Source organism: Solanum pennellii, chromosome 10 (genome assembly GCF_001406875.1).
Source record: "Solanum pennellii chromosome 10, SPENNV200".
In the NCBI taxonomy this organism is placed as follows: domain Eukaryota; kingdom Viridiplantae; phylum Streptophyta; class Magnoliopsida; order Solanales; family Solanaceae; genus Solanum; species Solanum pennellii.
The window spans coordinates 62,520,596-62,546,330 of record NC_028646.1 but is presented as its reverse complement, the minus strand read 5'-3'; the positions used below and the strand labels follow the sequence as shown (position 1 = coordinate 62,546,330).

The window sequence follows — 25,735 nt, the reverse complement described above, 5'->3', positions numbered from 1 at the left end:
GGGTGCAGGGAGAGGGGGGGGGTTGAGGGTGTACAATTCTTTTCTTTTCTTTTTTAAGTTGAAATTCTTTTTTTTTTAGATTTGTTTACATTCAAAATTTATTTTTATAATTATTTTAAATTAAAATATCACGTGTTTTCATCTGATTTTTTATTTTGTCACATCATGTGTATGTGCATTACACGCACTTTCTCTTTTGGTTAGGTGCCAGAAAAATGTTTGATAGATATTTATTTTTAAAAGATTGAAGTGTCTAATAGGAAAATGGTCTGTTGAGGTGTCTAGTGGAATATGGAGACAACTTTAAGGGACAGTTAATGACTTAAGTCAAATCAATTTGTAAGTTGATATAAATGGAATGTGACCATACCGTAGATGCATCTATTAAATCATAATAGTAAGCGATCCACATGGCAGGTGAACAGACTCATATTCACCTTCTTATATGTTTTTCAAATAATTTCAGGTGATACAATCCAACCTTAGCTGGTACAATGATCATTTTATCATGAGAACAAGCAACACATGAGAATTCTTGAATAATCTTTTATTTCTTCAATATATAACCACATGAATTCTTAATTCTTTTGCATCGCATTTGAACTGAAATGATCGACCGGTTATGCCAATTGATATTTATTATAGTAAACTTCTAGTTTACTTTTGCATGTGATTACATCATCATGTCTATATTTATAAACAACAAACAAGAGAAAGACGGGTAACCTTTTATGTAAATATTCATAACCCGCTTTGATTGTAGTAATTTAAAGACATTTGATCTTTCAATATTTACAGTCTCAATATAATAATTATTTTCAATTCCACCGAAACTTAAAAAGTTTCTTTTGAGACTTACTATAACCTCAATATTATGAATTCTTTTCATTTCTGGATAGTAACAAATTAGTTCTTTCGAAACTCTTAAATAAGTTTGTGTACTGCTACAAATGTCACAACATCATTCTTAGGGTGACCATCTCCTTCAATGAGAATACATGCAAGACTTATTTCTTGACAAATTTGCGTTGCCACATAATAATATTTATTTTGGTCATGGTCACAACCTCTATAGGAAAAAATTATTTCTTTCTTTTGTTAGCAATAGTTCATGATAGAACATACCACAATATTTCTGATGTACTCAAAGTATATGCCCAAATACTTATTTATGACAAAATATTTCTTTTGAATCTCTCAAATCTCCCGTAAATGTGAGATGTAATATTTATCCAACAATACATGAATATGTCTTATCCATATGAACACAAGTCACATTTTCTTCACTAAATTGACCATAACCATTTGTATATGCTCTGTAAGTTTTTATTAAAAACTCTTTGTTATGCTTTGGCACTATCAAATTTATGTGACTCACCTCAACAGCACTTTAAGAGGTCAAATGTACCAAATGTACTACCACTTTGTATTTCTTTATTTTGATGGAGAATTTACATACCTTTTCAAATTTGGGTTGCACCAATAACAATGTGCCTAATAACTTCTCATACCACTTTGATGGATAAAAAAAAACCTTAAAAAAATATCTTCACATTTGAAGGAGCATCTTAAGAAACAATATGTCCAGAAGTCTTTTATACCACTTTAATAGACAAATTACCTTCACATTTCAAGGATCATCTTATGAACCCATAAAGTTCTTCCTTTTAATTACCACAATGATGACCATTAACATTTTACCACAACCATATTTATACATTCAATCACTTGTCATTTTTCAGACATATTATACACTGCTATCACATTCACATGAGAGATTGAAACAAATTAATTAGGTAAATTTCATGACTTTCATTCAAAAGTATACAATTTTATGTTAGTTATGATCATATCATCACTATAGTGCATTAGGACTTAAACCCAATGTCTTACCCATACAAAACGTCTTTGGTCATAAATCAGTGGGACTTAAAATCCAACTTCTTATTATCATGGTGCACCGAGGCTTTAACTTTGTGTCTTACCCACTTGGTGCGGTGAAACTTGAATTCACCGTCTTACCCTCAATCAATGTCTTCATAAACCAAATATGTTACCAATATTTTTTTAATAAAAACAATAAATATAATCTAAATTTGACTTAAAGTACAAGAAAAATGAACAAAATCAATTAATTAGAACATGTTAGAATCATATAAAATTCTCAAATTAAAATAAATTAAAACATTTTAATAGTCCCTCTCACATTCTTATGAAGATTATCATAATTTACTAATAATTTTGAAATAACCACAAAACAAGCTTTGTTAGTATAAATAATATATAGGATATGAACTATACCATGTAACGACTAGGATAATTCATAAAAATCACCTACCATTGATACATGACGGAGAATGAGCAATCATGTTGATAACGTGTTGTAAAACTTAAGATCAAGAAAATAATATAAAGATGAAGACAAGAAAAACATGACACAAGTGGAACAATATGAGATAACTTTCTTTCTTTCAAGTGTTCACCAAATGTTCAAGTTTATACAATATGAACTCTTATGCCTCTATTTTATAGTATAACATAGAGGCATACAAAAAGTTAGTTATAAATCATGACATTAACATGAATATAATGGGGGAGGTTATGAAAATGAAAAGTTACAAGAATAATGGTTATAAAGGTGGAGGTTTTGATTATCTTCATAATGGAGGAAAGTAATGGAGTAAATTTTTGATGTAGTGGACATTCACAATATATTATTTTAGAACAATAGCTAAATAAAATATGATAATTTTGAGACATAGTTTGCTAGCTATTTCATAGGAGTGGGAGTTTTACCCTGTGCGTAACGAAGGGTAGCGGCATTACATAATATATAATCACTTTCACAGTATTACGAAATAGTAAAGATGCGATACTACAACTTGTTATTTGAGTTACTCTCAATCTTCTTATCTCTATAGATTGAAAATCTATTAAGTTTCACAAAAATTCTGAGGGTCAGCAATGTTAACTAGATTATAATACATAATTTGATGCAAGATATGTTAGGCGAGCCCCGAGCATTGAGTGTACTTAGGGCGTACAGTCGGATGTTTGGGATGTAAGTCTTATAGAACTAAGCCCGCCACTTGAATGTCAGGGCGTTTTGCTAGAGTCCTGCCCCAGTGCGATTTTCGAGACGAGTCCCAACATAATCTTTTAAATCACCTATACGTATAGTTCATGATTTTCAAAAAGTCATAATTTAATCCAAAGTGGCTTGATTTCTTCATTCAAAATAAAAATAGGGCTAAAGATCACAATTCAATCCAAAATTTGGTTTGTTTTTTCATCTAAAATGCAAACACAGCCTACAAGTACAACTTAATTTTTTTTAATTACATTGATTCAATTAAACTTTTTAAAATTATTATTTTTGTAAAACTAAAGAAAACTTACAATATAAAGATAAAGAAAAGAAGAATACAAGACAAGAGATATAGAAGATGAAAACAATAGAAATAGGGAGACAAGAAGATGAGAGCTTTTCTTATTCAAGTATTCACCAAACCTTCAAGTGTATACAATATGAACCTTCATGCCTCTATTTATAGTATAACATAGAGGCATACAAAAGGTTAGTCATAAACATGACATTAACATGAATATAATGGGGAGGTTATGAAAGCGAAATGTTACAAGAATAACGCTTATAAAGGTGGAGGTTGAGGAGGTTATGATCATCTTCATAATGAGGAAAATAGTGGAGATAATGAGTGAGTAAATTCTTGGTGTAGTGGACATACACACTATAATATTTTATAACACTCCCCCTTGCATGTCCATAAATAATATGCCTTGTTAAAATCTTACTAGAAAAAAACCCTGTGGAAAAAAATCCTAGTGAAGGAAAAAGAGTACACATATCTTTTAATACGCTTGAATGTTGCCTTGTTAAAAAACTTACCAGAAAAACCCATTTGGTACAACACATATTTTTCTCCCCTTGATAAAAACTTTACTTAATATCTTGGAGATGATGCATTCCGATCTTATATCACAACTTCTCAAATGTTGATGTTGGTAATCCTTAGTGAATAAGTTTATAAGATTATCACTTGAACGAGCCTTTGAACGTCTATTTCACCATTTTGTTGAAGATCATGTGTGAAAAAGATTTTTGGTGAAATATGGTGTGTCTGACTCCTTTGATTGTATCCTCCATTCAATTGAGCTATATATTATTTTCGTATATCGTGCTGAAATATCCTTTGTCAAAGGAAAATCACATATTTTCTGAATATGATAGATTATATTCCAACCAAACACACCTTTGACTTACTTCATTGATCAATATGATTTGAAGAAGGGGTTACAAATGTTTGGTAAATGTCAATATATTGTTGTGCCTCCATATGTAAGCAAATAGCTCATTTGCGATTGAGCTTTATGTAGATCAAATAAATATATTACATCTACATAATCAAATCATTTTTGACTCATGAGAGATTTATCCATTTCATTGAAGCTCGTCTTTTCTTCTCAAAGAAAGTCACACATCTTCTAGCATTTGTATAACCAACAATGTGTAAGTGTACTGTCACGCCTCAAAACCCATTAAGACGGACAAACACCCGATGCCCTAAAGGCCCGAGAGAACCAACCTGTAACCTGTTCTTACTGTGCATATAAATATAACAATTGTGACAAGTTCACCTAGGATGAAGCGATACAAAACAACATAAGTAGGTCCAAAAGTTATATACAAGACTTGGCCGTTGAGGCCACTACTCCTTAAGACACAACTAAACCATGTACATACGTTTACAAAGCCTCTAAAAGATAGAAAACTAGAGTAGGTTGGAACAGATCCCGCCTTACCCTTAACTACGATACAATACCAAAATGAACTTACCAAAGACTCAATAAAGCTCCGAATCAACTTGGAGCTCACCCAAAAGTAGCAGAGTTTCGTGTGCTCCTACTGAGAAAGTCTACTAGCTGGATTTCCTCTGCAGCATGAAATGCAGTGTCCCCCGCGAGGGACGTCAGTACGAAAAAATATACTGAATATGTAAGGCAATATCATATCTAATACAAGAGCTCAAATGAAATCAAATAGCAACATATGGGTGAATAGATTAGGAGAGAAGACCACCTTTGCTTACTCTTGTGGGATCAAGTAAGTTACATTCTTTTCTTTACTTTTCTGTATGTTATAATCTTTGTAGGGCATGTGATACAAGTGACCAGCTGATCAGTGGTAGAAGAGGATGACTCATGCTAGGCGTATTAACCCCTGGGATGCGGTCCTCATAATTACACAACTTCGGATCGGCCCATGCTAGGATTTCGCCCCTGAGCTGCCACCCTTCTATACCAATGGTGATTGGTCCATGCTAGGCTTTCGCCCCTGAGCTGCCACCCTTATGTACCAATTGGGATCGATCTATACTAGGTTTTCGCCCCTGGGCTGCCACCTGTAATTATATAGATTTCTTTTATTAGATTTCTTAATCTTTGAGATTGTTGTTTATCGGTTCATAACTCTTTTGAGATGTTATTTTGGTGATCATAATCATTTTGGAGATATGAAAGTACGGACCAGTAATTAAAGACATGAAAATAATACTTCAAGGAAATAACAATGACATAAGGAGCTATATAACATCAACACATTACTTTAAGAGATTAATGACACAATTGACTTCAAATAAAAAAGAGGAGGATTCACAGACTTGCTTTTGAAATTACCATTTCTATACCAGCATGAGGGATAATTACACAAATATAAAATAGTGAACTAATAATGAAGTAGTTCTACGCACTACGAAGAGGGGGAAATATTGTTAGCTATTTGGAGATAGTACGCTGCCACTATGTTTCCTTTTCTAGGAATAGAACTTATGAGATTCACTTCATTGATATTAATTGCAAGTGTCAGATTTCATGCCAAAGCGATATAAAATCGAACAACCTTACACACCTTATCCTCGGACTGATATACTATCACGATTCACCCTCCCCTTTTTGGTTTTCATTTGCAATTTAAGTCATGGTAAACTAAAATTAGCAGTTATCACACCGTGAGCCTTGTATAACAGTAGCTAACTTTGACTGATAATGAGCCCATACAAACCTTAACATAATGTGTATCACCACACCCTCATTCTCTATCTATCACATACATTATACATCTTTTTCCCAAGATCAACCAAGCTGCGCCAAGAGTAATATACATAGAACAGTCCCAAATATTCTTTATTATACAACCAAGTATTAAACTCATCACCCCCTTGAGTTCTTCATGAAAGCACACCCCACTTATTTCTCACTCAAACTCATACATAAGGAAGACAAAAATGGAGCAGTCACCTTACCTCAATTTCTGCAACTTCTCCTTATAACTTGAATTCTTTTAGAAATTCAGCTTCCCTTCACACTTGAACCAAAGAAGAAAGAAAGGTATTCTAATAACTAAGGAAGTGAGCAGTAGCTGCTGGAAATATTCTGCCTTTGTAGTTATATTAGAGCATGAATAACATGTTTTCCTAATCACCCATGGGAGAATTAAGCTAAATCCATGAGTTTTCACTTACCTTGGTTTGCAGATATAAGGGTTTCTTCAAGAACCCTAGAAAACTTTAAGGCTGCTGGTTTAATCCTTGAGAGAAAAGAGAGAGAGAGCTGGAGTTGAATTTTATTTTTATGTTTTAAATTGGTGAAGAATATCTGCTCATATTGGATATATATAGAGCTTTATTGACCACAAATATATCCTGTAGAACCTCCTTTTTATGGGGTCCATTTTTAGCCACTAATTGGCCAAGTAGGTGATGCACCTGCTTGTGCACATCAAGCAACTCAAAAGGTCAAACTAGGCGATGCACCTAGTTGCTTTCGCTTGGGCTTTATCCATATTGGGCCTTGGCAGATTTGGCTGCTCGGATTTCTTTCAAATTTTATTTTCATTTAATAGGTTTGGGCTTCAAGTGACAACCCAATAATATAAGCCTAAATCTGGTCCATCAAAATTGGCCCTTTAACTATATAGCTCAAGTAGGTGATGCAACCGCTAGCTTAAATTAAGCCAAACAAGCAGCTCAATTATTTTGTTTCAATTTCTGAATGTTAATCCCTTGTTCTTCAACTTAGCACTTAACTTTTAACTTTAAGCTCAATTACCACCTTACTATATCTACTTAAATACTTTCCGTCAGAGTTAACTTGCAATACACATGCTGAAACATGCAAGGTGTTACATCACCTTCCGAGCTAGTTTAAACCAACACTAACCATATAAAACATGATCCCTCACCTACACTATAAGTCTATGTCAAGTATCACATGAATAGAACTAGCATATACATAATACAGGCCGTCACATGCACCAATTGCACTAATACATAACATTTTAAATCATTTTCATGAGGTTGAAAAGATCATTTCTTTGTGTTAAGCAATCTCAAAATCATTGAGTACTCAATGGAATAGCTTTAAGACCTTTTAAATCCTTCAAGAATTTTCATATAACCTTCATCGTCTAGTTAGACGTAATAATCATTCATTACGCATATTCAAATATTTCATCTATTGCCAGACTGAGACAAGTCTGGAGAACATATCTCCATTTAATAACGTCAGGACTTTTGCAAAAATTCTTTATGCCACGAGGCACGAATCATACTTTACATCTTACGGTTATACTTTCGCACAATAATTCATTTGTACCCTCACTGACATATATTTTGATCTATGAACTATATGTTCAAAAGCATTACTAGTCTAAGTGAAACAAAATATACTTGGATAATGTCAATCATTTTCTGTCCACACTATATGACAGATTCGAATTTAAGATCCTCGTAACCATTTATAGCACTGAGTGCTACATCATATCAAATATACCGTCGACAACCATTTTGATATCGATTCCAATATGACATTAACTTATCGAGATCTCTTCATTTTTCATCATTTTCAGGTACCTGAACCTTTGCCAGGGTTTTATGAAATGTTATGTCATAGTGATCTCCAAAGCACTTGCCTCATTAGCAATGACTATTTTGATAATTTGCTCGTCTCTTTTATCAAGGAGTTTTACATTTGGAATCGATTGGTCTATCACGCTTCAGGCGTACCATAGACTCTGTCCTTCAAGGACTATTTATTGGAGCATTTGCACCTTAATTAAAATACTAGGTCAGCAAATACATCTGGCAAACTACTTGCAACATTTTGGAAATGAATTATCTTTTGAACTTCAAGTTCATTTTTGTTTTTAACGAGGATCTAGACAATTCACCCACACGTAATTTTCAGCTTCTAGACATATCTCCCCCTAGTGTTAGGAGATCTAACATTCACCCTCAACCTCATTTGGGGATCCATCTTGGTGTGTTATGCAATAAAATCATATGCGCACATCATATTTTTAGATGGAAATTATTTGGTTCCTGACCCTGAACCAATTGTGTTTGGAGAACCTTGTTGGCTTGATGCATACATGTTAATAAGCTCATCTCATATCAATTTTATTTGAGAGATTTGTTCTCAAAATCAATGGTCTAGCTATAATTGGAGGCACAAAATTTCGCTAAACCAACCAGCATTACCAACATGACTTTATAGTTTGGAACTGTGCTCTTAATTTAATAATTCGAGCAAACAACTTTATAAAAATCAATTTGTAAGTTGATACAAATGCACAAGTGAGCATACCATAGATTCATCTATTAAATCATAATAGTAAACGTACACATGGCAGGTGAACGGGCTCATTTTAGGGGATACAATCCCAACCTTAGCTGATACAATGATCATTTTATCACGAGAACAAGCCACAAAAGAGAATACTTGAAGAATCTATTATTTCTTCAACATATAGCCACGTGAATTTTTAATTTCTTTTGCATCACATTTGAATTGTAATGACCAACCGATTATGCCAACTGATATTTATTCAAGTAAGCTTCTAGTTTACTTTTGCATGTGCTTGCATCACCATGCCCATATTTGTATACAACAGACAATGAAAAAAATGGATAATCTTATACGTAAATATTTGTCACCCACTTTGATCGTAGTAATTTGAAGATATTAAATCTTCCCATAATTTATAGTCTCAATATAATATTTGTTTTTAATTCTTTCAAAACTCAAAAAGTTTCTTTTGAGACTTGCTACAATCCCAATATTATGAATAATTTCATTCCTCCAAATAGTAACAAATTAGCCCTTTGGAACTATTAATTTTGTGTACTACGACAATTTTCACAACACGATCCTAATGGTGATCATCTCCTTCAAGGAGAAAATTATTATTATTGTCATGGTTAAAATTATTACATTCAAGACTTATTTCTTGATAACCAATGACAAATTTGTGTTGGAACACAACATTTATCTTGGTCATAACCACAACCTTTACAGAAAAGATTTATTTCTTTCTGTTTTTCTCTAATAGTTCATTTTAAAACATACCGCACTATTTCTGTAGTACTCAAAGTATATATATGACCAAAATGATCATTTATGTCAAAATATTTTTTTTAAGGTGAGATGTGACATTCATCCAACAATACATGAACATGTTCTTATCCATATTGTTGGGGAATGAGAAAACATGAAGTTTGTAGTTTTGATGGATGACAAAGAATTGAAGTTCTGATCACTAACAAAGAGTCTTGATGTGTAACAAATCATTGGTTATCATCATCAAAAAGGGGGAAAATGTTGGGAAGTAGGAGAACAAATAAAGTAGTTTTGATGATTGATAAAGTGAAGGCATGGTGTCGTATGTATACAATTATGAGAGTTGCGACAAAGAAGAAAAAGTATTGAAGAAAAGAAGAAAAAGTGCAGAATTGTAAAGAAGGAAAAGAAGGAAACAAATATGGAAATAAATAAAGAAGGAAAGAAATAAAAAAAAAGTAGCAATTCAAGTCAAAGAAGGAAAGAAATAAAAAAGTAGCAATTCAAGTCAAAGAAGGAAAGAAATAAAGAAATTACAATTCAAGTCAAATAAGGAAAGACGTAAATATAGACAAGTTCAAGAAGGAAAAGGATTTGTAATTCCTTTCCTTGTAGAAGTTGAAGGCAAATCAAATCTATAAAAGGATCAAGAAGTTGAAAGAAAAAAATGTCTTTGCAATCACAAAAATCGAGAGAATTTTTCCAGCAAAGCCAGAACGATAGATATTGCATATTCACGAAATATATCATCTTGAGAGCAGTATTTTCTGGAGAAAAAACGCAGGCCTTCGTCACAGAAACGCAAGGACCAGGTTCACCTTCATCACAGCAACATAAGCACCAGGTTCACGAAACCTGTTCTACTCAGAACTATTGGATATTGAAGTTTGATCAATTAAAGTCTAAGGTTATTAGTCTTTGTTGATTTGTTCTAGGTTTATTATTGAGTTGTAATAATTCCTAGATTTGTAACAAGAAGTGGGTTTGACTTCTTGGGAGTTGAGTCTTGAGAGATTTGTACAAAGGGTGGGTTTGGCTCTTTGTAGGGTTGAGTTTCAGTGAGGGTTGTAACAAAAGGTGGGTTTGGCCTTTTGGAGAGATCGATTGGAGTCAATCGAGGGAGTAGTAGAGATAAGACTTTTTGATTATTGAGTTGTAATCACAAAATCTTATAGTTGAATTAATAAAACGAGGTTTTTCCTTCCTTGAGTGAGGAAGGTTTTTAATTCAGTAAGTGTTTGTGTCTTTACTCTGTCTTTACTTAAAAGCAACTTACACGAACCTGGTTCGTGTTCTGGGGTAAGGTTTCTTCAATTGGTATCAGAGCAGGTCTTTTCGTTAAAAGATTCACACCTTGAAAAGACTCAATGGCAGCACCACCTACCCCACAAGAGGGAGCTTCACAAACACGACCACCACTGTTCAATGGCAAATATTATGGATGGTGGAAAAATCGTATGATGGACCATCTTATTGGCGAAAACCCTGATCTATGGGGAGTAATTCTAGATGGCCCAACCATACCTATGAAAACCGCAACTGATGGAATCACCAAAATCCCAAAGGAAAGAAAAGAATGGAATGTTGAAGACAAGCTTGCAATCCAAAACAATGCCAAAGCCAAGAAAATTTTGATCTGTGGCATAGGACCAGACGAATACAATCGAATCTCGTCCTGTCAAGATGCCAAAGCCATATGGGAAACACTACAAACAGCTCATGAAGGAACAACGCAAGTCAAGAAGTCCAAAATTGATAACTTGAACAGGCAATATGAGCTGTTCAGGATGGCAGAAGGGGAGACTATTCAAGATATGCACACCAGGTTCACCTCCATCATTAATGAGATGTACTCCTTGGGAGAGATAGTTCCTAATGGAAAGGCAGTAAGGAAACTCTTGAGTGTCCTTCCTGAAACTTGGGAAAGTAAAGTCGAGGCTATCACTGAAGCCCGCGACCTAGACTCACTGGCCATGGATGAGTTGATTGGTAATCTCATCACATACGAACTCAAGAAAAACCAAGAAAAGGAAATTGGAGGAAAAAGGAAGGAAAGGAACCTGGTTCTAAATAAAAATGCATCAGATGATTTTGAAGATGAAAATATTGCCCTCATAACCAAAAGGTTCACCAGAATGCTAAAGAGAGGGCAGACCTTTCAAAAGAAAACTTCTCAAAAACCATCTGAAAACACTAAAGACCAGGTTTGTCATAAATGTGGGAGCCCAGATCACTTCATCAAATTCTGTCCACTTTGGGCTTTAGAGCAGAAAAAGGCAAACTTTGAGAAGGTCAAAGACATCAAGAATGATAAGTACATTCCCACAAACAGAAGAATGACCAATCAAGAAGCGGATCTTTCAACGAGAAGAGCCTTTGCCGCTATGGGGGACTTATCTGAAGAAGAATTTGAGGATGGAGGGTTCGAAAATCAGTCACTACTTGCAATAGAACAATCAAATAAATATGATTTTCTTGCACTCATTGCTGAAACAGATTCTGAAGATGATGAAGAAGATGACAAACAAAGCAAGGTAAGTTTTCATCACATCAAAGTAAATATTGAATCATATTCTAAAAAGGAACTAGAGTCTTTATTGAGTACTCTTATAGATGCATATCAGTCTGTCAATTCTGAAAGAGAACAAGTGATGGAAAACTATGCATCTTTAAGAGAAGTCAATGACAATCTTGAGAAACACAATCACTTTCTTCAAAATAAATTAAAAGAACAGATTAAAATCTCAGAGTTAAGTCACAAGGGCAAAAACTCTGCTAGTGAACTTCAATTAGCTCTAGAAGAAAAAATAAAATTGTTAACCATAAAATATCAAGCTTTAACAGAAAGGAATAGGTTGTTACAAGAAAATCTTGATCATACCAAACTGGATCTGGAAAGAAATCTTAGATGGACCAGGTCCTCTGAAATTTTAACTCAGATTCAAGAAAAGCAAACCACTAGTCGAAGTGGGATAGGTTTTAAAAAACAGAATAATCTTGTGTCACACACTATTCACATGTCTAAAAGTTTATGCACTCATTGTGGAAACTCAGGTCATTTAAAGAATCAATGTAAAGCTTTATTTGAGGCTTTTCAGAAAAATGTTAAGTTCACCAAAAAGGAAAAGACTGATACGGCTAAGAACCTGGTTCGAAATAAAAATGCTCCAAATAAAAGGTTTTCTTATTTGCCTTTATGGGCTAGAAGAAATCTTATTCATCCTTTTACTCACATAAAGGGGCCCAAGCTAATCTGGGTTCCCAAGACTAATCTTTGACTAGTGTTTCAGGTGAAGGTGAGAGGGAAAAGGCCAACTTGGTACATGAATAGTGCATGCTCCAAACATGTGCTAAAAATGGTAGAAAATTTCCTCTCGCTCTTTGATTTTCAAGGAGACAGTTTATTCCTTGAAAAGGATGAAAAAAAAAAAGTTGAAGAAAGTGACATGATATCAAACATCTTTGATGATGCAAATTTAGGGAACACTGCATATGAACCTGGTTCACAGCTAACAATCATTGATGCACCTGCAACATGAATTACTACTAATCTATGGTTCTGGAGATTGGGGGAATATTAGAGCAATCGGGACAGTAAGAGTATGGCACACCTTTAGGGGGAACTTCGTTGTGTGAACATGGTCCTTGTTATTCATTGGAAGGTATTGAAAATTGACAAGGGTTGGTTCTCTGTGAATCAGCTTGAGATTCATTTGATCTGGGAGAATATGATGATGCGACATTCTCATGAAGGCCTTGAATATGAAGAACTTGAGAAAAATCAGTCAAAGCATGGTGTTATCGAAACAAGTTGATGCATTATCATGATTTCCTTTAATAATTGGCTAGTAAAAGAATAATCTTACGCTTGAGTAATTATACAATGAATATCTGCTAACTCAACCTCGTACTGTAACAGGTACACACTCAAGTCACATCTCAAACAATGCTTAGAAAGTTTGCGGATGTTATCTCTTCTTTTTGCTAACACCATTAAGTAAGTCATGAAGAAACACAAAAAAGGGGAACCTGGTTTCTCTGTAATACTCAGGTATGTACCATCCTTTTTCAATGCATTAATTTCCTGAGTGTGGGTCAAACATAAGCACTAATGAACCTGGTCGATCATCAAAAATTCAACTTTCTTAAAGATCACCAAGAACCCTCTTTGACAATAAGCATCGTTCAATCTCAAACTGCTCTAATGATGAAAATCTCAGTATTGAAGTCACTCATGCTTTAATTTAGGGGGAACCCTGCTTTATCACCCACATCTGAACCAGGTTCACAAACTCCAAATTGATATTTCATCCATTCCAAGTGTATAACTTGTCTATCTCTCAGGGGGAACAATTCTCACAGAAATAAATTGTTGCTTGCTTTCATTATTGATAAACACATCTCTTTGTGCACCAAAATGTGATGAATCTCTTACTGGTAGTTGGTACTCCTTCAAAGTTGTCATCAAGAAAAAGGCTATCAAAAAAAAAAAAAGAGAAGAAAATCATGGAGAATGAAAATGTTACGGAGTAGAGTTAAAAAAAAAAAAAAAGTGGATGATGTATCTCATGTTTCTCGTGATGAAATTTCACATTCTAAGAAAACTGATCAGAATAAAGAAGCTGGTGCACAATGGGCATACTGAAAAAATTATCAATGGCAGTAAACATCCCTTTCTTCCTTACTTTAGTAATCTTTGTCCCAATCCTTATCCTCAAATTTTATACTCTTTTGACTCTTTGATGTGCTTATGTCTGTCTCATACTCATGATATTATATGTTTTTGATTAAGGGCATAAACTGGTACATATTTGTTTATTTCGTTTCTCATTGAAGATCTTAATTGTGTATGAGTTTAAGATGACTAATATCCTCAGATTAACTAACCATTTTGTTAGCAGAAGTGTACTTGAAAGTGTTGCCCAAGTGGCTATGAGTTAAAAATGATATTGCACTCATTGAATGTTATTCGAGTTCTTTGGTTATTGGTTTTCAATGATGCCAAAAGGGGGAAAGTATATAATGTAGATAGACATATGCATAGTTTGTCATCATCAAAAAGGGGGAAATTGTTGGGGAATGAGAAAACATGAAGTTTGTAGTTTTGATGGATGACAAAGAATTGAAGTTTTGATCACTAACAAAGAGTCTTGATGTGTAACAAATCATTGGTTATCATCATCAAAAAGGGGGAAAATGTTGGGAAGTAGGAGAACAAATAAAGTAGTTTTGATGATTGATAAAGTGAAGGCATGGTGTCGTATGTATACAATTATGAGAGTTGCGACAAAGAAGAAAAAGTATTGAAGAAAAGAAGAAAAAGTGCAGAATTGTAAAGAAGGAAAAGAAGGAAACAAATATGGAAATAAATAAAGAAGGAAAGAAATAAAAAAAAAGAGGCAATTCAAGTCAAAGAAGGAAAGAAATAAAAAAGTAGCAATTCAAGTCAAAGAAGGAAAGAAATAAAGAAATTACAATTCAAGTCAAATAAGGAAAGACGTAAATATAGACAAGTTCAAGAAGGAAAAGGATTTGTAATTCCTTTCCTTGTAGAAGTTGAAGGCAAATCAAATCTATAAAAGGATCAAGAAGTTGAAAGAAAAAAATGTCTTTGCAATCACAAAAATCGAGAGAATTTTTCCAGCAAAGCCAGAACGATAGATATTGCATATTCACGAAATATATCATCTTGAGAGCAGTATTTTCTGGAGAAAAAACGCAGGCCTTCGTCACAGAAACGCAAGGACCAGGTTCACCTTCATCACAGCAACATAAGCACCAGGTTCACGAAACCTGTTCTACTCAGAACTATTGGATATTGAAGTTTGATCAATTAAAGTCTAAGGTTATTAGTCTTTGTTGATTTGTTCTAGGTTTATTATTGAGTTGTAATAATTCCTAGATTTGTAACAAGAAGTGGGTTTGACTTCTTGGGAGTTGAGTCTTGAGAGATTTGTACAAAGGGTGGGTTTGGCTCTTTGTAGGGTTGAGTTTCAGTGAGGGTTGTAACAAAAGGTGGGTTTGGCCTTTTGGAGAGATCGATTGGAGTCAATCGAGGGAGTAGTAGAGATAAGACTTTTTGATTATTGAGTTGTAATCACAAAATCTTATAGTTGAATTAATAAAACGAGGTTTTTCCTTCCTTGAGTGAGGAAGGTTTTTAATTCAGTAAGTGTTTGTGTCTTTACTCTGTCTTTACTTAAAAGCAACTTACACGAACCTGGTTCGTGTTCTGGGGTAAGGTTTCTTCACATATGAACATAAGTCACATTTTCTTCAACAAATGGACAATAACCACTTGTACATGTTTCATAAGTTTTTATTAGAAACTCATTGTCATGTTTTGGCATCATGTGACTCACCTCAACATCACTTTAAGAGGTCAAACGTACCAAAGGTACTACCATTTTGTATTCCTTTATTTTGATGGAGGATTTAAAAAACTTTTTAAATTGGGTTGCACCTACAACAATGTGCTCAACTTCTCATACCACTTTGATAGATAAAAATTACTTTTAACAATTACCTTCACATTTGAAGGACCGTCTTAAGAAAGAATGTGTCCAATGACCTTTTATACAATTTTAATGGATGAAATTACCTTCACATTTGAAGGAACATCTTAAGAAACAATGTTCTTCCTTTTAATTACCACAATGATGACCATTAACATTTTACCATACCCATATTCATACATTCAACCACTTGACATTTTTCACACATATTAATACACTGCTACCACATTCACATAAGAGAATGGAGCAAATTAATTGGGTAAATTCAATGACTTTCATTCAAAAGTATAAAACTTTATGTCAGTCATCATTATATCATCACTATAATATATTAGGACTTTAACCCAATGTCTTGCCTATATAAAACACCTTCGGTCATAAATCAATGGGACTTGAACCCAGCTTCATATTATCATAGTGCACCAAAACTTTAACTCGATGTCTTACCCACTTGATGTGGTGAAACCTGAATTCACCGTCTTACCCTCAACCAATGCCTTAAAATAAATCAAACAAATTACCAAAAAAATAATTATCAGAAATCATAAATATAATTTGAATTTGACTTGATATACAAGAAAAATGAACAAAATCAATTAAATAAAACAACATGTTATAATCATATAAAAGTCCTAAGTTAAAATAAATTCAAACATTTTAATGGTCCCTCTCAACATTGTTATGAAGATTATTATAATTTACTAACCATTTCAGAATAACTACAAAACAAGCTTTGTTAATACAAATAATATGTTAATAACTCAACAAGTAAATGTTTAGATAAAGAAAAATAAAGAGGTGCAAAAGTAACCAACAATAATAATCCAATCAATCTGTATATGTCACATAACTCAATAAAACAAGATCATAAAGAACAATTTCTTTACAAATTGTTAACTTACAAAACTAGTTTTACTTTTTAAATATATAAGTGATCAAATTAAAAGTTTGCTAAAAGTAAAAGCAACTTGTTGAACTCATATGATTCTGAGATGGTAAGAAAATTAATGATGCATAATCAAAAGTAAAATATAAAATAAATTATATAGTAATTTACCTTGAGAGAAAAATAAACACATATTTTTACCTTTTTTATATTTTCTTTGCTTAAATCTTTCAATAGTAGAACAATCGTGCTGATAACGTTTTGTAAAACTAAAGCAAACTAACAATATAAAGATAAAAAGAAGAAGAATATAAGACAAGAGATATAGAAGATGAAAACAATAGAAATAGGAAGACAAGAAGATGAGAGCTTTTCATATTCAAGTATTCACCAAACCTTCAAGTATATACAATATGAACCCTTATGCCTCTATTTATAGTGTAACATAGAGGCATACAAAAGGTTAGTCATAAACATGATATTACCATGAATATAATGGGGAAGTTATGAAACTGAAATGTTACAAGAATAACGGTTATAAAGATGAAGGTTGTGGAGGTTATGATCATCTTCATAATGAGAAGAATAGTAAAGATAATGGGTAACTTCTTGGTGTAATGGACATTCACACTATAATATTTTATAACAATTTGGCAATTGTCGTTCGAATGATGAATTTAGGAAATTCAATTTATCATCAGGAATTCCTGACTACGTTTATACAAATGAAGTCTAACATTGCAAATCACATAAATTTCATGACAACATTATTCGTACATGTTGATTGGTATGTGTATTTATGCTATATGAACTTTCACCTGAACATCAGATCCAAATGACTTCGTATTAAACATATTCCTTATTGAATTCACAGGTTCAACTCCAACAACAAAAAAGGATTCGTGTTTATTGTCTGGTTAACAACACACCATAGTCCAAAGTTTTTATTCTTTAGCACCATCTATAGGGAGATGTGGACAAGGGCGAACTACAAGTTCCTTATTGAGTAGCGGAATCCAACATTTGATGGAAATGGCAACTGGAGTTCTCATTCTCACCTCATGAGGACAGTCACGATACTGGTTGTACTTAATCAAAGTTGTCAATGTGTGTGGGAGTTATATCATCAGCTACTGCAAAATGTCCAACTGTTCGAGCAAAGAACACCATTTGTTGCTCAAGAGTGTATTTTATGCTTTCCGCCTGTGGAAAATCTGGTCAGTTAGGAACTCCCAAATTTCATGCTTCAATTTGAGCACAACACTCATTTTATTGCTTTGCGCAATGACAAACCACATTAAAAAGTAGCAGTAGCATCATAAAATGTAATATCAATGTGGAGGAAATGGTAGAAGTAAATACATACATGTGATGATTAGTTATTACCTTACGAAATCCATGAGATTCTCCTTCATATTCTACGAGAGCCACAGGTAACCCCTTCTTCTTCAAGGCCTGGTAGATTTTTCGGGCCTGTTCTGGCTGGACGACCTGTAAGCAAATGTTTCTATTTTCCTTACAAGGAGCTTCAATAATTGTATAGTTGTTCGATGCAAGATATTAGTTTTTCATCACAAAAGGAAAGCTGAAAATCTTTGGGCTCCATTGAGATCAAAATTGAATAATACGGTTCAATTTCCTTTCTTAAAAAGCGTTTAGTTAAATAAGAATGTTACTTACTCAACAACAGCAGTTTCCTGCCATTAATAATGCAGAGTAAAACGAAAAAAAGAACAAGTTGCAGCAGTTTACCGTGTCTTCTAATCCTTGGAACACTATTATGGGGCAAGAGAATCGATCAACAAAGTTGATAGGAGACCGCTCATTTAAAGCGATTTCATTACCTGTATTAAGAACAACAACGTTAATTTGTGACCAAAAATAGTTGTAACTTTTTAGTTGTGAATAAATAATTACCAGCAAGATTAATGATATAGTGGGATTCAAATTTGTGCATATGATCACTCAATGACTTCAAATCAGCAATCTGTTAAAACAGCAGAAAGTGTGTCAGCTCGTGACTGAGTTCCACCAGAACCATGTTTTCGAAACCACTCACCCCCTCCCCCAGTCCAATAGTGCAGTAGAGCATAGGAGGTAAAAGTTTGTGACAAGAGATCTGATAAGCTGAGCATAATGTAAACAGTGTACTCAAATAAACTTTTCAGCATATCAGATGCAGACATAGAACAACAACATATCTAGTAAGGTCCCACAAGCGGAGTCTGGGGAGGGTAGAGTGTACATAGACCTTACCACTACCTCGTGGAGGTAGAGAGGCTGTTCCGTAAGACCTTGGCTCAAATGTAACAAATTCAAGTACAAAGAAGAAGAAAACAGTGCAGAAATCATAGTAACTAAACAGTGCATGGCCTACAATAAAGGACATAGAGAATCAAGTAGATGCAATTCAATTAAGCCAGTTATTCCTAAGGAAAACAAACATTAGTAAATGAGATTAACCATGACTTAAACTTCAAATTATGCCATCTCATTTTCCTTTTCCCATTTTATCCTCTACATACGAGCACATGATGGTTCATGGAGTGCACAGGGTAAGGTTTACTAAACATTTTACTTCGGCTAGTCATACCATAATAACAACCATGCCCTCCTTAATACTAGATTGATGTTACATATGGACTTACTCCAAATAAAGAAGCACCAGCTCTGAATGTATCTCTGAAAGCAAGAGAGGCTAATGTTGTGTAACCGCCAGCAGAACACCCAGTTATGCAAAGGCGCTTTCCATCAACCTTCCCTTCATCCACCTTAATCAACAAATCTTCCTAGTTAAAACCTCTAACGTAAAGAAATGAGAAAACTAACAATTAAGGGTTAGTGACAATTTTATTTAACTTACCAAATATTTAGCACAAGAGCAACAATCATTGATGTCAACGATTCCCCACTTTCCCAAAAGGCGTTCTCGGTATGCCCTGCCATAACCTTGAATTCAAATATATGAAGACTTAGCTATCTTATATAGAGAGAGGGACAAGTAAACTTTCAAACATTAATGGAGTGTAATGTAACCAAACTTAGTGGACTGAAATATAACATAAATTTGGAAAGTTTGTATGCAGTAAATAAGATACAGCAGAATTGGATAACTATAAACAATAAATGAAAAGTTTGTCCGGATCCAAGAAATATAGAAGTTAATAAAATAAATTGCTCAAACTCTGATAACATACCCGTACTACCTCCATAGTTAACATCCACAAATGCCCATCCTCGACTAGTCCAATATTGGATGCTAAGATTTAAGGTTCCACGTGCCTCGTCTGTTGGCCCTCCTGTTACACACATGAGCAACAGTTCAAAACCGGTTAACCTTGCGCATACTCGGAATGAATAGAAGATTAATGAAGCAGTTAGCATAGCATCTTTGGAAGTTTCAATCTCTCTGTTATTGTTGGCTATATTCCTAGCTCGAACCAAACAATAGATATTATGAAAACAAACCACAGAATTGCATTTTAATAATCTAGAATCACACTGTATTCGAGCTCAATTGAGGAAGTGCTGTAAGGTGTAAGTACGCTCTATCATATGATAATTACGAACAGCAAGTGGCTACATAATTTCCACATTATAATGATCAAACTACAAGCTAGAAGTAAACGTGGTTATTATTTTAAACAGATCTTCATATTGATACGGAATTTTATATATAAATGAATCATATGCACATTTAGAATCTGGAAACTACCAACAAGCTAATAGAGAAATGAAGTGATCTTGCCATTGAGATGATAAAATCAGTCCCAACATGAAGCAACATAATGGTTGATAAGGATAAAAAAGTAAACAGAATTATTTCCTAACTAGGACACACAGAAAAGACACACACTTATCTGGATAACCCTGTATTCACAGTACATGTGTGTATCTAAATGAGCATGTTTGCAATGCACGCGCTCTCAATGGTTAGTGGACTTGTAGAAAGATCAGCCTTTGGAATACTTCAGCCAGAAGACAGCTGAGAAGACGACAAGCACTTCCCTTTACACTAAGCCACAAACCATTGAAAAAGAGAGACTTTCCAGTACGAAAAGAGGAAAAAACATTGTATTTCCTTTCATTGACAGCTCCATTCATGACTCTTATTTTTGAAGATGTGAAAATGGCCAACAGCATTGCCATGTAACAATCTTTTTATGTACAGTGCCTAGTACCTTAATTTTCAGCACTTCAATCAATGTCATGGAAAACTAAATTAGCACTAGGTGCATAATGAATATGACTAAGGAATTACAAATAATATACCATGGCTTTCTAGCAACAGTGGAGGTTTTTCTTCTTGACTACCATTATATTCTGGATTACACGGAGGATAGAAGTATGCATAGGCATTTTGACCAGCCACATCTGTTGGAAATTCAATAAATTCTGGGTGGCTGAAATATGGTATGTACTTGTCAATGTCTGAAGAAGATGACCACATGATACTGAAATCTACAACGTTTGACATATGATCATCTAGTATCACCTGTTGCAAAGCGTGGAATTCATTAAGACAAACTGTGGAAATTAGTTATTTGAAAAAGACACCGCCACAGAAAAGAAGAAGAGATAACCTTTGCTAAAGAAGTAGGAAGAACAGAAGATGCACCCTCAATGTAAAGGATCTGTCCACTTGCGACCTAAACAACATTTCAGGCAGATAGTTACACTTTCTGAATGTTGCACCAATAAGACAATCAACAATATAAGCTGCAACTTACAATATTTGATATGTAAGTGAATGGAATATCAACTGAACAGAAAGAGTTCTTAGCTTGATTTATAACACCAAGATATGACTTTCCATGTTGCCTGCAAGCGATCATGGATGAAAGCGATTTTATTAGACATGTAAACTTAACTCGAAGAGAGGCTGGGGAAATAATGAAACGAACTGTGATGCTATTGCAGTGGAGAGAGAGAGAGAGACCTGTAGCTGCACGCAATAATTGTTGATTCCTCTTTCCGCTCAATGATGTCATAACATCGATTTCCAAAAACCCAAAATGGTCTTGTGAGTTCAGCGCTCAAAGAGTAAATTGCAAGGACCTCATTTTGATCTTCAACCTGATGTAGAAGTAATAAAAAAAAGATGAACTATCAACCAACACCAAGAAGTAAAGAATTCACAGAACTCTTGAGGTGTAGTGTATTTACCCATTTGTATATGTTCCAAAACCCTGTATTTCTGTCTGTTATGAAAAACAATTCCCCTGCAATAATTAAAGGAGGCTGCTTCAGATATTCAAAGTCATATTGAAGGTGGCAGTTATTCTGCTTTTGAGAATGAGGAGTGAACAGCAGAATCTAAGAACTTATCCTGCCTTTGGACGACCATAGAGGCTCAGTTGGCGATTCCACCAGAGTAGGACAGCCACCAGCAACTACTACTCGCTTCTCGATGTCTCTATGTAAGTTAGTTCAACCAATTGTTAACAACTTATAGCAAAAATGGATTCACTGTGCATGAAAACAAAAGGAGGGAGAACATCTATCTACCAATGTGGACAACGTTGTCATTATCTCTAATAAAGAGTGGATGTAAGACGACTTCCTTTAATCAGTAGAGAGAATGTAAGAAGACTTACTCACCCGCTCTCAGATATATACCCAACCCAAAGCTCTGATTTATCCCAATGCATGTTAGGGTGGCTCCATTCTATCCAGGCCAAACGTTCCCCTTTCACGTCCACCCGTGGGAATGCATAGAATTCATTCCCACTAATCAAGACTTTTGGTTCTGAAATACATATATTAAAGCAGAAGCAAAAATTCATTTGCATTCTCCATTTTAACATAATAGATCAATTGATTCACAATTACCTCAAAGCCTTTGCAACTTACAATTTACATACCTTCAGTGGTGTTATCATTAAGAGTAACACTCACAATCTCATTAGTTGGCTTTGCATCAACCCCTCGATGATCTATTTGTAGATAGAAAAGACCAAGAATATACAGTTACAGCGACCAAGACTGGTAGAGAAAATATCCTTTCCAGAAATTATTTAAACAAAACATGTTGTGATTATAAGTAAAGATGTATGTACCTTCTCTTACAGCAATATAACGGTTTAAACGACTATCAAAGACCCCATCAGCATATCTTACATGAGGTCCCGCATAATCTGGAGTTATGGGCACTGGACCTGAATCTATAATTAACAAATTATCAATTCAATCTGCCCTATCACTCAACTTCTGTGAAATTTAATAGACTTGCTACTTCATCACTTCAGTTCATCACGGTATTTTTCTTTTTCTATTGCTTATTTGAAATGTTGGGCCAGGAATTTAGGGTTTTGGGGAGAACTGAACTGCTGGGTATGGATAGAGTAGAGAATAGGAATTTCAAACAAGAACTTCTATATTGTTATGGGATTGTTGCGTCCTGCTTCTTCGAATAATAATTTCCAACAACTTTTTTTCTGTCATGTGTATGTAGACAAATGAGCCATACACGTGAAAAAAAGAACTAGGACATCTTCAGCTCCTTCTAGAAATAGAGCTTTGCTGACCAGGCAAACAAAGATGAGCTTGCAGTTCAGGCTCCGGTAACCGAAGAAACAACAACTTAGGAGTCCGAAAATGGTGAGGTGCCGGCTGGAGAAGAAGAAAGACATGCTATTATTTGTAAAATCCAACTGGACAACAAGAACGAAATGAGAGAGAAGTAGTTGATACATCAGTTGAGGATTTGACGATGATCACCGAAAGAAGAAGCAACAGATCAAATGATGATGAGGATGCCCGGTCATTTATAGGGATTGACATCCATTATGCAATTAGTAAAGACAATGATCTCGAAAGTCTTTTGGTTTCTGAAACTGTCAAGAGCATTGACATTAAAAAGTGTGGTAGAAGAATATGTTGCTGCTTCTTAGCTTGATCAACACCCTATTCTTGTAACACTAGAGAAATGCATTTTACTCATCACATAATATAGGCTTTGGCATTTAAAACTATTCCACCAATTTGATGAATGGCGAAGGATGCTTCAACTGAGATGTCATTGACAAAGACAATTAAATAGCTAGCTATTTGCGAATCCCATTTTTCCAGGGGAATAAAATGCATCAATATTTAACCCTAAAATAGCTTTTTCTCTTTTCTTAGCTGCTACACTAATACTGTTCCACTGAAAAACTTAATAGCACTTCGACTCCATTCTGCATAATCAATTTAATAGTACTAAAATTTATTAATAAATAGCTAACCTGAAGAGGTGAGAATCTGTTTGTACAATCTCTGGTCATCAAAATTGGAGAAAACAAGTACATCTCCAGAAACCCCAAAAGAACCACCACCATATTCATGAACAGTGTTTCGAACATTGAAGTTTTTAGGTGTAATTTCTTCCCCTGATTGTTTAACAAGCACAGCTCGTCCAGACTCAGCAGGGCGAGTCTCCAGCCATATTAAGTGGCCATGAGAGTCTACAGTGAAGCCTTCAAGGCGTTTATCAGAACCCGAGACGATATCTGCAGTGATAGGTGACTTCCATGATCCATATGGAGCCCTATTTTTTTCAGCAGTAGCCATAGTATCTATCTTCAATCATCTAAGGTTAAATGTGTAGTGAAAGTGAGTATATGGGAGCTCAAACGAGGGAAACAAATCTGAATGGTCAACGTGGCTTTGAAATAGAAGAAGAAATAGTTAAAGGTGACAAAAAATTGAGTGAGATCCACGAAGTACAAAGTTGGATTACCTTTTTATTTCTATACTAAATTAAAATATTATAAAGTATTATATTAATTAATTATTAACTATTAATTTAACATAAAAGTTAATTTTTTAATCATTAGTTATGAGTTACACCACCTCCAACATGTTTCTTAATCATTTTTAATTTTCTAAGCATCAAGATTAGCTTTATAAACTATTTGTTGTGGAAATATATAAAAAAAAAAAAAAGAAACATGTTGTACTAAGTATAAGATACATTAGAACTACATAAGAAAAATACCACATATACCAATTTATTTTTTTAGTTACTCTATACTACTTGCAAGTTTTAGTAGCATCTATATCATTTAATTTTTTTTGTATTAATTAACACAGGACACACGTGCAATACATGTGCCTGGAAGCTAATTATAAAAAAAATGGGAAGCTCCAATATGTAAAGTCAAATTATATTGCCTTCACACTAAATTAAAATGTCATTAAATATCTAATTATTTAAATACTAAGTAATAATTTACTAAATACTAAAAATAAGAAGGTGTAAAATCAAAATTTGAAACACGAAAATATTTCATAGAAATTGTTAGAAATTATTTCATAGAAAGTTGTTAGGAATTACTCTTTTTTTTATAAAAATGTTTTATCTAATTCTTTTAAGAACAGTTATGTTTAAATGGATTAAATTTGTTAGTTAGATAAAGCGTTTTTATATATAAAAAAAAAAAATCAAAGTCTAAAACTTAGGCAGAGCTCCTGACTCTTCATTTTAAATTTCAATTTATATTGACCAGCTTTTTGGCCTTCAGGGACATTTGGTGAAGTAAGTTGTGCTTCGCCAACCAAGTCGGAGATCCTCCCTTCGCTCCCATTCTTCGCCAATTTACATTGGCTATCAATTCTTAGAGTTCTGTAAATTTAGGCAATCAAAGTTGCTATCGCAAAGTTGTTCGGCGATCCGCCGACTGTCAATTCTCGTCACCAAGTTTTTTCTTCCCAAGGGTTGGCATGCTCGAACTTTGGACGAGCTAAAAAGCACTCAGGGGTTCGCCGAGTGGTCTTGGCGATCACCAGTATTACCTTCCTTCAACTTATTCCGCTTTTCCATAAGATAGTATCACGTAGGTCGAAAAGGAGTTGAAAACTATTATAAAATAAGTTCAGGGGGTAATAGGACCTTAGTATAGTATAAGTGTGTCTCTGAGATTTCGGGCATAAATTGGGG

At 34.2% G+C, this 25,735-nt stretch overlaps 2 protein-coding genes across 2 annotated transcripts; one reads left to right on the top strand and one right to left on the bottom strand.

The window, feature by feature from the left end:
• The first annotated feature begins 11,506 nt into the window (after window positions 1-11,506).
• Window positions 11,507-13,908, top strand: LOC114074320. The gene has a single exon (XM_027912186.1). The coding sequence runs from the start codon at window positions 11,550-11,552 to the stop codon at window positions 12,690-12,692; it is 1,143 nt and encodes a 380-aa protein (XP_027767987.1). The 5' UTR covers window positions 11,507-11,549; the 3' UTR covers window positions 12,693-13,908.
• Window positions 13,909-17,491: 3,583 nt separating this feature from the next.
• On the bottom strand, window positions 17,492-24,486 carry LOC107032697. Its single transcript, XM_015234271.2, has 17 exons — window positions 24,042-24,486; window positions 22,875-22,979; window positions 22,680-22,751; window positions 22,417-22,564; window positions 22,149-22,231; window positions 21,982-22,037; window positions 21,755-21,891; window positions 21,546-21,636; window positions 21,399-21,464; window positions 21,088-21,310; window positions 20,013-20,114; window positions 19,679-19,764; window positions 19,464-19,586; window positions 18,733-18,802; window positions 18,568-18,659; window positions 18,202-18,306; window positions 17,492-18,018 (listed from the first exon to the last, which is right to left on the bottom strand). Exons 1-17 carry the CDS (start codon window positions 24,364-24,366, stop codon window positions 17,905-17,907), a joined length of 1,998 nt encoding a protein of 665 aa, XP_015089757.1. The 5' UTR covers window positions 24,367-24,486; the 3' UTR covers window positions 17,492-17,904.
• Window positions 24,487-25,735: the final 1,249 nt, after the last annotated feature.

What these genes read in the sequence shown, in the direction of transcription:
- LOC114074320 (XM_027912186.1), top strand. Translation starts at nt 11,550, where the DNA reads ATGCTAAAGAGAGGGCAGACCTTTCAAAAGAAAACTTCTCAAAAACCA.
- LOC107032697 (XM_015234271.2), bottom strand. Translation starts at nt 24,366, where the DNA reads ATGGCTACTGCTGAAAAAAATAGGGCTCCATATGGATCATGGAAGTCA. An exon ending in CTGGTGCTTCTTTATTTGGA is followed by an intron (nt 18,803 to 19,463) that starts GTAAGTCCATAT and finishes CTGTTTTAACAG; the next exon opens with ATTGCTGATTTGAAGTCATT. An exon ending in CTATATCATTAATCTTGCTG is followed by an intron (nt 18,660 to 18,732) that starts GTAATTATTTAT and finishes TTCTTAATACAG; the next exon opens with GTAATGAAATCGCTTTAAAT.